Source organism: Eufriesea mexicana, unplaced genomic scaffold (assembly GCF_001483705.2).
Source record: "Eufriesea mexicana isolate 0111107269 unplaced genomic scaffold, ASM148370v2 scaffold3377, whole genome shotgun sequence".
Lineage (NCBI taxonomy): Eukaryota > Metazoa > Arthropoda > Insecta > Hymenoptera > Apidae > Eufriesea > Eufriesea mexicana.
In genome coordinates this window covers 962,179-974,586 of record NW_016911411.1, presented here as the reverse complement: position 1 = coordinate 974,586, position 12,408 = coordinate 962,179, and the positions used below count along the sequence as shown (strand labels likewise).

The window sequence follows — 12,408 nt, the reverse complement described above, 5'->3', positions numbered from 1 at the left end:
AGATTTAAAGAATCGAAGGTTTTCTATGGTGTCCTTTTTCCCTGATTCTCCAGGCACGTGCTTATTTTTCTTATTGGTTAATGTGACACTAGATTAGACGTAATATGCTAATGATGTTGTCTGATTACGTGAACATTGTTTGTGCTGGCTATATACATTATAGTTCCTCTCTCAGAGAGAGGGAGAGAAAGAGAGAAAGAGAAAGAGAGAAGCACGTGGTCACTTTGGCGTCAAACGAGTTTCGCGAAAATGCATCATAAAATGAATATTTAGAACCCAGCAGCTGGCTTTCGAGTGTTTGTGCTTTCTTTTTCTCCTTGTTCAATCGTATAAGTGTTCTTTTTGTTTCCTCCAGTGGATGATCGAGAAATAATTTGATGACATAACAGAACCGGAATAGATAAATAAGGAACAATTAGTTGGATTTTTTTTTCGTCTATTTCACTGCAAGGTTATTCGAGATACTTGAAGTAATTTAATAATGCGATAAAATGAAAGATACGAAGGATCAGATAAAGAGGTGAATAAAAACATAAAGGTCCCAAGTTAATCAGACTTCTCTTCCGTTTTATTGCACTGCATGGTTGATTAAGATATTCAAAGTGACTTAACAAGATAAAATTAGAAATAAAAGGTAAAGTAAAGGGAGAAATAGAGAAGTGAAAGCCTCGAGTTAACGAAACGAGCATTCTTTTATTTCATTACAATATTATTCAAAAAATTTGAATATCATAGGCTAATAGAAGAAATAAACTTTTCTAGTGCTTATCGAAGTAAAATTTTTCGAATGCCGATGATCCATGTCACGCACCTTATTTTAGCTGCTTATTATACCGATTCCGTCGTTAATTCTTTACGACAAGAAATAAAAATATAGCGAAACCAAGAAACGAAAGAAGGAAATAGCTAATCTTTCTTCGACGACTATGTGCTCGTTACATTTATCGAACCACCTTCGATTTACTAACTTATTCGAGTTATTAAAATGAAGAAAAAGCGCAGGCCAAAGTTTCTCAATCGTTCTTTACTCGAGATATCGACACCCAAAAATCGTAAAATTAATATATTACTCTTAGTGCTACACTAGCGCCACTATGGCGATATTAACTCCTTGCATTACGATTTAATTGTGAAAAAGTATACATGCAAGTGGTATTTGATTCTAGTTAACCACCATTATACCTAGTCGATGCACGATAAAATTAGATAAAAATTTTAGAAATTTTTCGAATTTTGTGCATGTAAAAAGCGTGAAACATAATTAGGGTCAACAGTATAGTTTATAATCATGAGACATGAAGAATTCGTAACGAGTTAGACTCGTCATTGTAGTGCAAAGGATTAATAAACGTAACATTTGATTTTGCTCTCCTCGATAAAAGCGAAAAAGTGAATAAAACTACTGTGCGTATCAATTGTCAGGTATTAAAATTTCCCATTCCGAAATAAAACTTGTTTCGAAAAAAAGAAATTCCCGTTTCAAAATCTTTCCAAGAAAACAGATATACGTTGGAGTCACTAGTCAGTGGGATAAAACTTCTCTAAGGATTGAAATGATAAATTAAGTTGCCATTGGTATTTATTTCTCGAGGCAAATGTGTATTTTGGGGGATTACTATACTTGTCGGGATGAACAAATTTTGCGGAGATTACTGTACTTTTCGAGATATGAAAATATTGCAGAAGGGTGACACAGCTCAGAAGGGGAAACGAAGATTAAATAACGAATAGCGAATAATAACTTCATCACAGCTTTCGTCATTCTAAACGGAATATAACGAGCTTTTTATAATAATAATAACCGGGACTATTAATTCGATTTCCCACTATCAGTGCTTGACATTCTACAGACATTCTGACACTGATTACTCGATACGTAACGTTTACTAAACACACTGTTCTCTGTAATATAATATGAAATGAACAGTTTATGTGATAACGCGAATAATAAACATCACAACAACAATATTCACATTTCAAAAGATATTCGAGTATTATGATCCCCTGATATTTATTTCCAACACTGTTCTAATCTTTGTTAGTTATATAATTATCGTAAAACACACTTATCACAAAAACCTTCGAAATTATCAGCGTTTGTGTCATTTTCAGCAATGGCGACTGCACTGTTACTCCTGGGCCTCATAGCCACTTGCTTCGGTCAGATGAGGTACCCGGATGACGATTCGTTGAACAGCACTCCCGTTCCTACCAGAATTCGTCAGTTTTCGACAAATGAAAAAGTTGGCACTGAAGCGAATCGACAGCAACAATTCTACTCAACGCAAACAGCATCGTCTAGTCGAATAGTATATCCCGAGACTCCGCGAAGATATTGGCCTCGGAAGAATTCGCGCAAAGGAGGATTTGTCGCAAAGCGAACAGCATCGGCTGGACTAATGGCATTTGATGCAGCGCGTACAACATCAACTGGACCAATAGTATTTCCCAACGATTCACAACAATATGCGCTTCAGACGAATCCGCAAGGCCCTTTGAATATGTTGCGACGATATAACGTAACGCAAATAACATCGGCTATACCAATGGCATTTGCCGCAGCGCGTACAATGTCAACTAGACCAATAGTATTTCCTAAGGATTCACAACAATATTCGCCTCAGACGAATCCGCAAGGCCTTCCGAACATGTTACAAGAATATGGCGCAACGCGAACAACATCAATTAGACGAATGGAATTTCCCGCGTATCCGCAACAACATCGGTCTCAGGAGAATTCGGGTGTCCCTTTGATCGCGTTGCAGAGACCTGACGCAACGCAAACAACATTGTCTGGACCGATAGTATTTCCTGAGGTTCAATATCCGGATCAGGCGGATTTGTTTAACCCTAAGAACGCGTTGCAAGACTGGGGTGAACATGTAAGCAGGAAAATATTGAGTACATCCTAGTGAAAGATTCTGCTACCTCCTTGACTTTAGCTTCCAGCGATCATAGTTTAATTGATTAACGTGTGAGTCACGAATGAAACTAGGAACGTTTAACATTGTGAAATATAATTGAGAAACTCTCGACGGAAGATGAAGAGTTGCAAATTGGTCAAGTAACTTTAAGGATACACAGTGTTGAGTTAATGATACCCCGATGACGGTCAAGCACTTTTTTCGTATTATATTACACGTGATGCAACGTGAATAAAGGTCTTGTGGATTTATAGAAATGCGCAGGCTTAATTTAAAAAACTAAACGACCTTATAGCATTTTATGTGTTGCACAACGGGGTCGCGGTAATTCACTTGTAAACAGGGATATGTGATTCCATTCTAATTGCGTGACTATTTTCGTTATTATCCATAACGCGTAATCTGTTTATTTAGATCAGGAAAAATATTTATTTTCCAAATGAGTCGAGGTTCTTGTAGAATGTATTTATCACAATACTTATGAAAATTTTCCATTTGGCCTGTAGAATAACTGCGAAGTAATCGTGTACTTGATGTAATTTCAGGTGAACGACATCATCGTTAATGGAGTATTGAAGTTTGCCCTGGATGTAGAACGAGAGATTTATAGAACTCGAAGCATACCCATGATCAAGAAACAAGACAACATCATTTTTTCACCGATCAGCCTTACCGTGGCATTGGCAATCATTCTTGCAGGCTCTGCTGGCAGAACATTCGACGAGGCGACCAAAGTTCTTGGACTCGAAGCTGGAGTCGATATCTCGCGAAACTCTGAGATCGTACATCAGATGTTTGGTATAATGTTGAAACAACTGGATAATAAAATGATGGGAAACCCTGGACCACGAATAGATTTCGCTACAGCGACATACGTGCAGGTAAAATTTCTTCTCACGAGTGAAGTTTGATTTAGAAATCAATGTGTAATTATGACTTTAATAATTGCAATATAGGATGGGTTTCCGATATTAACACAATTTAAAGCACTCAGTAACGAAGTTTATCAGACCGAAGTAATCAACGTAGACTTTGCTAGAAATGCAAACGGGGCTGAGAAGATGATAAATGCGTGGTTAAAGGAGAAGACAATGGGCAAAATAACAAATATCCTGAACGGACCACCTAGTCCCGATACCATGATGATCCTTCTATCGGCTCTTTATTTCAATGGAGAATGGAACCAATACTTCTTCGACGGAGCTACGAAAAGGTACTTTTGTATTTTTAAAAATGTTCGTGTAAAATGAAATTTTCAAAACATTTTCATTCCTCTACTAAATATCATCATTGTCTTGATTTGGTTTGTTTAATCAGAAGACCATTTTCCGTCGAACCAAACGAGTCAGTTGACGTCGATATGATGTACAATGGAGGCACGTTTCCTTTTTATGAAGACAAACAATTAGGGGTGAAAATTCTTGGCTTACCATACAAGGGTCATGAGGTGAGTACTTAAGAATTTAATGTTAAGTAGAAATTTACTCGAATAAATTAGTATTTATAGCTATATTTTGTTTCCATTGAAAATAATGCTATATCATATTAAATCATTTTGCACCTTGTTTCAGTTGTCGATGTACGTCCTTCTTCCTAAAGCTCCTGGTGCAAAAGCTCTTCGAGAATTTGCAAACAAATTAACAGTCGATATGATCGAAAATTTGGTTAGGAACACGAAAAACGAAACATGTATTATTGGATTTCCGCGAATGAAGCTGTCCAGTAGCATAAGCTTGAAGACCACGCTTGAATCGTTAGGCCTACGTTCACTGTTCAATCCAGCATTGGCCGACTTGAGTCTCCTATCTCAAATAAACAATAGAAATATTGAAAATACCACATCCACATCGTCCATGTCACGTTCAACTATGACTACACCTTCTCAAGATAGATTATTAGAAATATTGAAAATACCACATCCACATCGTCCATGTCACGTTCAACTATGACTACACCTTCTTCTCAAGATAGATTGATCGTCAGCCGTCTGGATTCAAATGGCGATCAAGCGATTCATATGGTAAAAAGGAACTTCTTCACGTACCAGGACAAACATTGTGGTTATACCGTGAAACAGTGGAGGACTGGGTTTTCTATCAAAAAAATTCGTTGTATTCGTGATGTCAAGAACGAAGAAGATAGAAATTCGTATACAGTAGGGTTGAAACCTGAAGGCAATGATAATAATGCGAAGGTTGTAAATCTCGAAGAAAATAAGTATCGTTTCCAAAAGGAAGAACGTGCTAGAAGAAGAAGCAGGCAGAGCAGGCCGATCAATCAAGACTTTGTGAACTTCGTAAAAAAACGGAATTTCCCGACGTACGGGTTGGACAAACTGAGAAATAGCGCCAATCTGATCAATCCGCATATCGCTGCCTCTGACGTTCTTCAAAAGGTGGAGATCGACATTACGGAAAAAGGTACTGAAGCTGCAGCTGTGACTAGTGTCACAATAGAGCGTGATGCAAGTCAGAAGAGGCTTATAGCGAACCGACCTTTCATCTTTTTCATCAGGCACGAATCAACAAGGCTCGTGCTCTTTTGGGGCACGATAAATGTTCCAACTCCGAATTATCCTGCCACATAATCTGAAACACGAATATTTCTTAGAAATATTAAAGTGATGAAGATGAACATTTATTAGCTTTCTTTTTGAATTGATACAGCTTATCCTCGATGTGATCCTCGACCGTGTTCACATTTCGTTTCATGAATACTGTTGGTCGTGCGGGTGATTATCATTTTTGAATGAGTAATCTCGTTTCGAATAAGGCTCGGTTGAAGGACACTTTTTCCTTTGCACGTGGCGAGAACTTGATACAAATATTCATGCTTGATTTATTTATTCAATTTTCCTTGGATTTTCACCTTTTTAGGTTACAGCTGTGTACGTTATTATGAAAACAGCCCACTTACAGCAATTTTATATATGCTAAATCTGTATTTCCTAATGGAATAGTATTTTCTCGCAATTAATATTATTGCATTTTATTTTCAAATGCAATTTAATATTACGTTAAATTGCGTTTCGATAGTGTAATATTAAATTATTTAATTATTTTATGTAATCGCAATAAATAAATGTTTTTGTTTTTTTTTAATTATAAGAGTTACTGATTAAAAACGATAATACTGAAATTATTTGACCCTTAAGGTCATGTAGAAGGCCACTTTCTCTGACCTACTTTGTTTTGCATAATGAAGATAAGTATTTTTATTTTTAATAAACTCTGGTTTTAGTACTTTTTCCTCAGAGTACAAAAAGTACTTTACTATAAAAAACAGATTTGTTTAAAATATCTCTGTTTTATTCAAAATATTTTACAGTTTATAATACAACGTTGCTCGTGAGATTTAACGTAAAAAAATCAAAAATTTGTTTTCGAGCAGCTATATAATAATTTACAACAACACAACATTTTAACATGTGTTTTATAAGATATGTAGTTTCAGATAATTTAAAAATTTGTATCACTTGTAATTTAGACACATGCGCAAATACAACCGCCTGCAGTAACTTTCTTTGACTTACAAATTTTTTGTATATAATATAATCTTTCCTTGGAAGTTATATGAATTAAAAACTATACTACAATCGATACTTAGCATTTCGCGGTAGCAATCGATTGTAAAAATATTTATTCTGCAATAACTAACAAATTCTCTTAATTTTTTGTTTTTCAAATATTAGCAGAATAAATAGATTCATATGTATAATCAGATTTTATAGAGAAACATTACATTATTATAATGATTGTTCTCACGACGAATTTATAAACTAGAGCATCACACACAAAAGGATGACGTTAAATATTTAAAACGATCTTTTCTTTCATATCATTAAATAATCAGCAATTTCATAAATATGATTTAATCAAAGATGTCAGAAGGTATAACTAATATTAATGAAATTTTATGATCAAATTTTTTTCTCCCGAATCCGAACATTTGTCATCCTTAACAATTTAATATATATTTTTAACAAAAAGAAAACGAGACAGAAAAAGTTATAAAGATCGTCTTTTCTACGTAAAAAAAATTCTCTTTCAGAAGTTCAGAAAATAAAATTAAATACTTAGTTATATACATGCACACATTACATCCAACAAAAGAAAATTTACTTCGGGAACGAAAAAACCATTCTGTCCTTCATAACGAATACTACTGTCGATTTTTAAATATTTACGTAAGGCGCATGACGTAAATATATCTAACGTTTAAATAACTAGATTTTTTTATAAACTTTTTAAACATTTTAATACTTTTAACGCGCAAAATTTGATGTAAATTATTGCATACTGCTCTGTTGACCAATTAATGGAAATATTTGTGTTATTTTACCAATTCCTTTAGTACGACCCTCTCGCAATAGTAGTCGCATACCGACATGTAAATATTCTGGATGATTAACAAATCTAAACAGAACGGACGCTGTATCGTTTGTTTGTAAACCTCTGTCTTTTGCGTCCATTATTCCCTCAATGATACACGTTTGTCTTACATTTCCTACGTGTATAGTTGTTTGAAAACCAGAAAATATTGCAGTTGCATGATACACTATTAACACGGTTGCCTAAAAATATTTGAGTAAAATTGTTATTTATTTATTTAAATATACATATGTCATGTACATGTATTTTATGAAAGCTCGACGAGTTCAACATACTTGGAAGAAAAGTGTTGCATGTGGCTGGTCCCATAGTGATATCAAAACCATTCCAGGTCGTAAATGAGGTAAAGGAGGACTTCGATTTGTTGGCGGTGCTAATGTTAAACTAGCACTCTGAGATGCTCTTACTAAACAACATGGAGCTTTGTTACGATGTAAACTAACGACCTTAACGGGAGTGAATTCACCGTCTGGTAAAGGACCTACTAATAAACGAGTTCCAGGAGCGATTACTCCTTTTACAAGCAATCCTCCCAAAACAGGTTCGTTCAAACCTGCTACTCTATATTAAATAAGAGAAAAACTTTTGAATTTATAACTCATGTGATTATTTAAAATGGTTGCTGAAATATAATTTTTTAATTGAAGAAAATATATACCTAAAGGTTTCATCAATTTGAAACAGACATGATTCAGAATCTGAATCGGTAGAATTGACGTCATATGGTGACAAATTCTTGATGAAATTAGTTAATTCTTCCAAACCCTCCCCAGTAACGCAACTCACATTAAAAACTGGTATTATATCCGATTCATAATTCCATGACATTTGACCGTTATTATACATCATTAAATGTTTAGAATATCCTTGTGCGTTAATAGCATTCTCTAACTGGTTTATTGTGCCGGGTATACTATAAAACCCAAGATCAATTTTGTTTACAACTATAAAAAATGGAAGTCCCAATGTGAGACATAATGCCATATGTTCTTGTGATGCTTCATTCATAGGTGGTGCTACGACTAACATTACATGATGAGGTGAATATCCTGTAAAGTAGAATTATGGATAAACTATTAAATTTTATAATTTCTTAAGGGAGATTGAGTTACCATACCTGTGAGACCAAGTACCGTAGTCCTTAAATACTTGCGATGTCCGGCTAAATCTATAAATGTAACAACTTTTGTCGCATGTTCGCATATTTCTTCTGCAGTTGCCATTTCCCTATAATTTAGAACATGTCCCTCATTGTCGAAGCCTATAATTTCATGCGATATTGATGATGTACGACCTGTTTTTATTTCGTGAAGGTGACGCAACATATTTAACCTTGCTCTCCCTCTACCATTATCTAGTTCACCCTGGGTTAATACACCTATACACATTACAGACACATCAAAATTTACATTTCAAATAAAATTTCATGAATTAGATGAGCGATGAATTTAGCAGAGTAAATTCTAAGTATATTTCTCTACCTTAAATGTCCTCTGCTAATCCTCTCACCTAAGAGAGTTGATTTTCCAGCATCCTGTGCACCAGTGACAGCAAGTCTCAAATCAATGATACTATCCTGATCTTCTCCATCCCCTTTTCTTAACTTTTTTACTAAAACTTCTGCTACCTGTCTTTCCTCTTTATTACTGTGTATTGACATATCTTTATTTTTAGAATTGGCAATTCTTTTACGTAATATACTTGTTGTTGCACCTAATCTAGCAGCCATATCATTTAGTGTTTTTAATGATGCTTTCATATCCTCTCTTGTTAGACCTGTTAATTTTCCATTATCTTCTACACCTAATCATTTAAAAAAAGATAGAACTCAATGAATTTGTGGTGCTCAATTAAATATTTATAATTCATAATTGTAAACATAAAACAATTTCATACCAATTTGATAAATAGCTTCACCATGACCTTCTCTAAGGCGCCATTTCATTTGCGTTACGAGGTGCTCAAATCGCTGACTAGATGGATTTATCAGCTTCAGTTTATATTCAATATTACCTTGTTCAGGTTCTGGTGGTAGTCTTTCCTCGTGATCATCATTGATACATGAATTTTCACAATTTGATATTCGATTTCCTTCAATCTCTGGGTTATTCCATGTATCATTCTGGTCATTCTTATTATCCGGATCAAACAATTCTAAGAATGACTCCATATCTGTAAATAAAAAATGATAGATGTTACAAAATTTATTTTAAAACAAATTTATTTCAATTTTATAATGAATGAATATATGTAATATTTAAAAGTTAAAATAGTAAATTGCTTATTAATAAATTATTTGATATATACATAAAACTATTTTAAATGCTATTAATGATCATAACATTCTTCTGCTATTGTGGCCAACAATCTTAAATGAAATGTAGTTCATTACCAATTCATAAATTAAGTTACATCACATGATATTGTGTCACATTCAAATATTTTGAATCATGTATATTGGATATAAGGTACAATATTATAGTAATCAATCTTCATATATATATTATTAAAACATTTTATACAGTATAAAGTTACAATTATAAATTCAAGATATTGATATAGTAAAATTTATTTTAATTGAAAAATAGTAATTAGAATTTGTAAATCAAGATTAACAATTTAAAAGATATACAAAACTCACTTATCTATAAAATCTACAATTTTAAATAATGATGATGCAATCTCAAATACATTGCATTGTAAATATAGGTAATGTTGAAGCAACACAGAACAATATTAGGTCAATAGTTAGTCAATATTTTTATAATAAACATCACATTAGGAATTAAGTTATGTATTTATTTATTTACAGTACTTTTTCCGTGAAATGAAATTATATTACTTACATAAACAATATACTTGTATTACATGAATTTTTCAAATGAATAGCATTTCTTGTCTTTGCGTTAATCCACATTTATACAGATTTCAAGGCTTGGTAGACTTGAAATACATTTAGAAGGACAACTTGTAAAATATTCGAGCGCGCCAAATCGATGTATCACACTATACTACAACAGCTGTACATATATGTAATATCGCTTGACACAATGAAAATGAAAACAAAACTGTATGCAAACAAAGTGTTCGTGATCCACGAATGGGAATGTGTTTGTAGATAACAATTCGTGATTATATTCTCCAAATCAATAATTAGAAATTAAAAAATGTGATTATTAAAGCGGTGTGTGTTACAGAATTAAAAATAATATGTATGTGACAAAGAAAACATTACGCGCTAGATTCGTATTTATGATGATTTAATGTAAAATGTCTCAAGACTTACTGCATTTTACAGACAGTAGTTCTTCCTTTACAGACGTGTACTGCCGAAATCGAAATTACGTTTGACACCCACGTCGAAGTTGAATAACAACATGCGAACCTCTCACTTTCCCTCCCGCTTTTTTCAACACTCGACCGTGCACGACTGAATCGAGACCTGCCTGTTACCAGCTTCGCCAATTCATTCTCTTGAGCTTGAAACAGATTTAGTTCCAACTGAATGTTTCTCAAAGCTAGCGCTGCGAACGCCCTCATTGTGGCTCCACCTTTAGGATAAAGAACACATTAGTTCCATGGAAACGCAGGATAACAGTTCGTAACAGTCGCTCCAACCATGGAATTCGTTTAAACAAAAACAACGCGTTAGTTTTCAATAATATTGAAGAAGTATTATTGTCACTGCCATTAAAAATCAGTAAACCTAACCTCTTCGATATTCGAGCTGTACAGCATTGGTCACGGAGTACTTGATCGCGGAATTGTGTATTCGCGCATGATCAGACGGAATATAAATTTCTCCGTGTCAGAAAAATTCCTTCACTGTGTGTATGCCTTAAACGATACTGTTATCTGTGAAAGCGTCGTGAACGTAAACAAACTATTTCACACGTTATTTTTAACGTTACGCGTTATTTTCGTTTTGCTTATCGTCGACTCACTACAGTTAGCATGACTACCGCCGAGGTTTGTTTTCGTGTGACCAGACGGTCCGCTGTGCTCGCAATTATGTGTCGTCGTCTGCACGGCTGTATTTACTTAACGTGGTTAAATACTCGTTTGTCGTAAAGCTTTCTCATAGATTTCGGTAATACAGAAATGCGAGCTACCGATCATACGCATTGTGCCGCGACCAAGTTTTATTTACATGCAGACTAAGTTGACGAGCATAAACATGGCCGTCGTGCTTTGTGATGATTATTCGTGCCAGTTTGAATTCAAGGAAGTCCTGCGAGAATGGAAATAATGGATGGAACGCATGCACCCGAGATATCCAGGTAACAAGACACTTTCGTGCTTCCTGGACATTCTCGATGCACCCCGCGGTTACAGCTCGCTTGTCGATTATATATCTCGATTTTATCGTGTACCACGTATACCTGCACGTTCGTTATTAGATATGTGTTCCTTCTTTTTGTTCTTCTCTATTTTTTCCTCACGTAATCGCGAAGGTGACTGAACTTGCTAGGCGTACGTCATACGCATTGTTAACCACGTAACGCGATCGCAATCATAGCTCAGCTGACTACTATTGACCTATTGATGTGTTGCTGTCAGTAGAAGTTTTCTGGGCTGTTTTGTAATGGAGTTACTGGATGCTCTGGCTTTTTATTTTTTCTCGCGTAATGCTGTCTCCACTTCTTTTTCTTTTCTTTATTTTTTCTATGCCGAAATAGTGATTTTTATTTTTTAGTGTATTCTGTGTTATATTTATTTAGAATAGTGTGTCAGTGCAACTGAATTTGATTGTGCTCCAAATTATGAGTGCTTTATTTTCTAGTGCAAACAATTTATTATTATATTGTATATGAATTTACACATTATATACATAGTATACTTATAGTAGTTAATTATTGTTTGATTTATATTTGTTCTTAATGACGTGTGATTTTTATCATTTTTATTCCATTTTATTTATATATGTATATAAAATGGAATGAAAAAATATGAAATATAACATTAAAAAAATACATTTATTTTTAATTATTTTTCAATTGTTCTTTTAAAATTATGTTAAATGTGAGGTGTAATATTTTGACCTAATTTTATATTTGTGAATGAATATTCTAAATTAAATAAATAATGCATAA

At 34.1% G+C, this 12,408-nt stretch overlaps 3 protein-coding genes across 5 annotated transcripts in view; 2 read left to right on the top strand and 1 right to left on the bottom strand.

Moving 5' to 3' along the window:
• LOC108550913 (uncharacterized) overlaps positions 1 to 5,911 on the top strand; it is a 10,022-nt gene extending 4,111 nt beyond the window's left edge. The window contains exons 2-7 of the mRNA XM_017904829.1: positions 2,113 to 2,882; positions 3,470 to 3,805; positions 3,881 to 4,137; positions 4,242 to 4,371; positions 4,496 to 4,811; positions 4,862 to 5,911. Coding sequence (XP_017760318.1) covers positions 2,115 to 2,882; positions 3,470 to 3,805; positions 3,881 to 4,137; positions 4,242 to 4,371; positions 4,496 to 4,811; positions 4,862 to 5,511 — 2,457 coding nt within the window. The 5' untranslated portion in view covers positions 2,113 to 2,114 and the 3' untranslated portion in view covers positions 5,512 to 5,911. The remainder of the gene's footprint in view (positions 1 to 2,112; positions 2,883 to 3,469; positions 3,806 to 3,880; positions 4,138 to 4,241; positions 4,372 to 4,495; positions 4,812 to 4,861) is intronic.
• Positions 5,912 to 7,120: 1,209 nt separating this feature from the next.
• On the bottom strand, positions 7,121 to 11,070 carry LOC108550900 (GTP-binding protein 2). 2 transcript variants are annotated; one of them, XM_017904801.1, is made up of 8 exons: positions 11,027 to 11,070; positions 10,602 to 10,866; positions 9,212 to 9,487; positions 8,825 to 9,118; positions 8,433 to 8,693; positions 7,974 to 8,364; positions 7,591 to 7,876; positions 7,121 to 7,497 (listed from the first exon to the last, which is right to left on the bottom strand). In XM_017904801.1, the coding sequence occupies exons 3-8, from the start codon at positions 9,483 to 9,485 to the stop codon at positions 7,213 to 7,215; spliced, it is 1,791 nt and encodes a 596-aa protein (XP_017760290.1). In that variant the 5' UTR covers positions 9,486 to 9,487; positions 10,602 to 10,866; positions 11,027 to 11,070; the 3' UTR covers positions 7,121 to 7,212. The 2 variants fall into 2 exon arrangements, with proteins under 2 accessions (XP_017760290.1, XP_017760291.1); XM_017904802.1 differs by lacking the exons at positions 10,602 to 10,866; positions 11,027 to 11,070 and adding an exon at positions 10,162 to 10,238.
• LOC108550899 (BTB/POZ domain-containing protein 7) overlaps positions 11,065 to 12,408 on the top strand; it is a 27,184-nt gene continuing 25,840 nt past the window's right edge. Inside the window, exon 1 of one of the 2 annotated variants that reach the window (XM_017904799.1) lies at positions 11,065 to 11,595. The gene's annotated coding sequence lies outside the window, so the exon portion shown is untranslated. The remainder of the gene's footprint in view (positions 11,596 to 12,408) is intronic. The other variant, XM_017904800.1, reaches the window with a different exon arrangement.

What these genes read in the sequence shown, in the direction of transcription:
- LOC108550900 (XM_017904801.1), bottom strand. Translation starts at nt 9,485, where the DNA reads ATGGAGTCATTCTTAGAATTGTTTGATCCGGATAATAAGAATGACCAG. An exon ending in TGGAAAATCAACTCTCTTAG is followed by an intron (nt 8,694 to 8,824) that starts GTGAGAGGATTA and finishes TAATGTGTATAG; the next exon opens with GTGTATTAACCCAGGGTGAA. An exon ending in ATGCAACACTTTTCTTCCAA is followed by an intron (nt 7,498 to 7,590) that starts GTATGTTGAACT and finishes AAATATTTTTAG; the next exon opens with GCAACCGTGTTAATAGTGTA.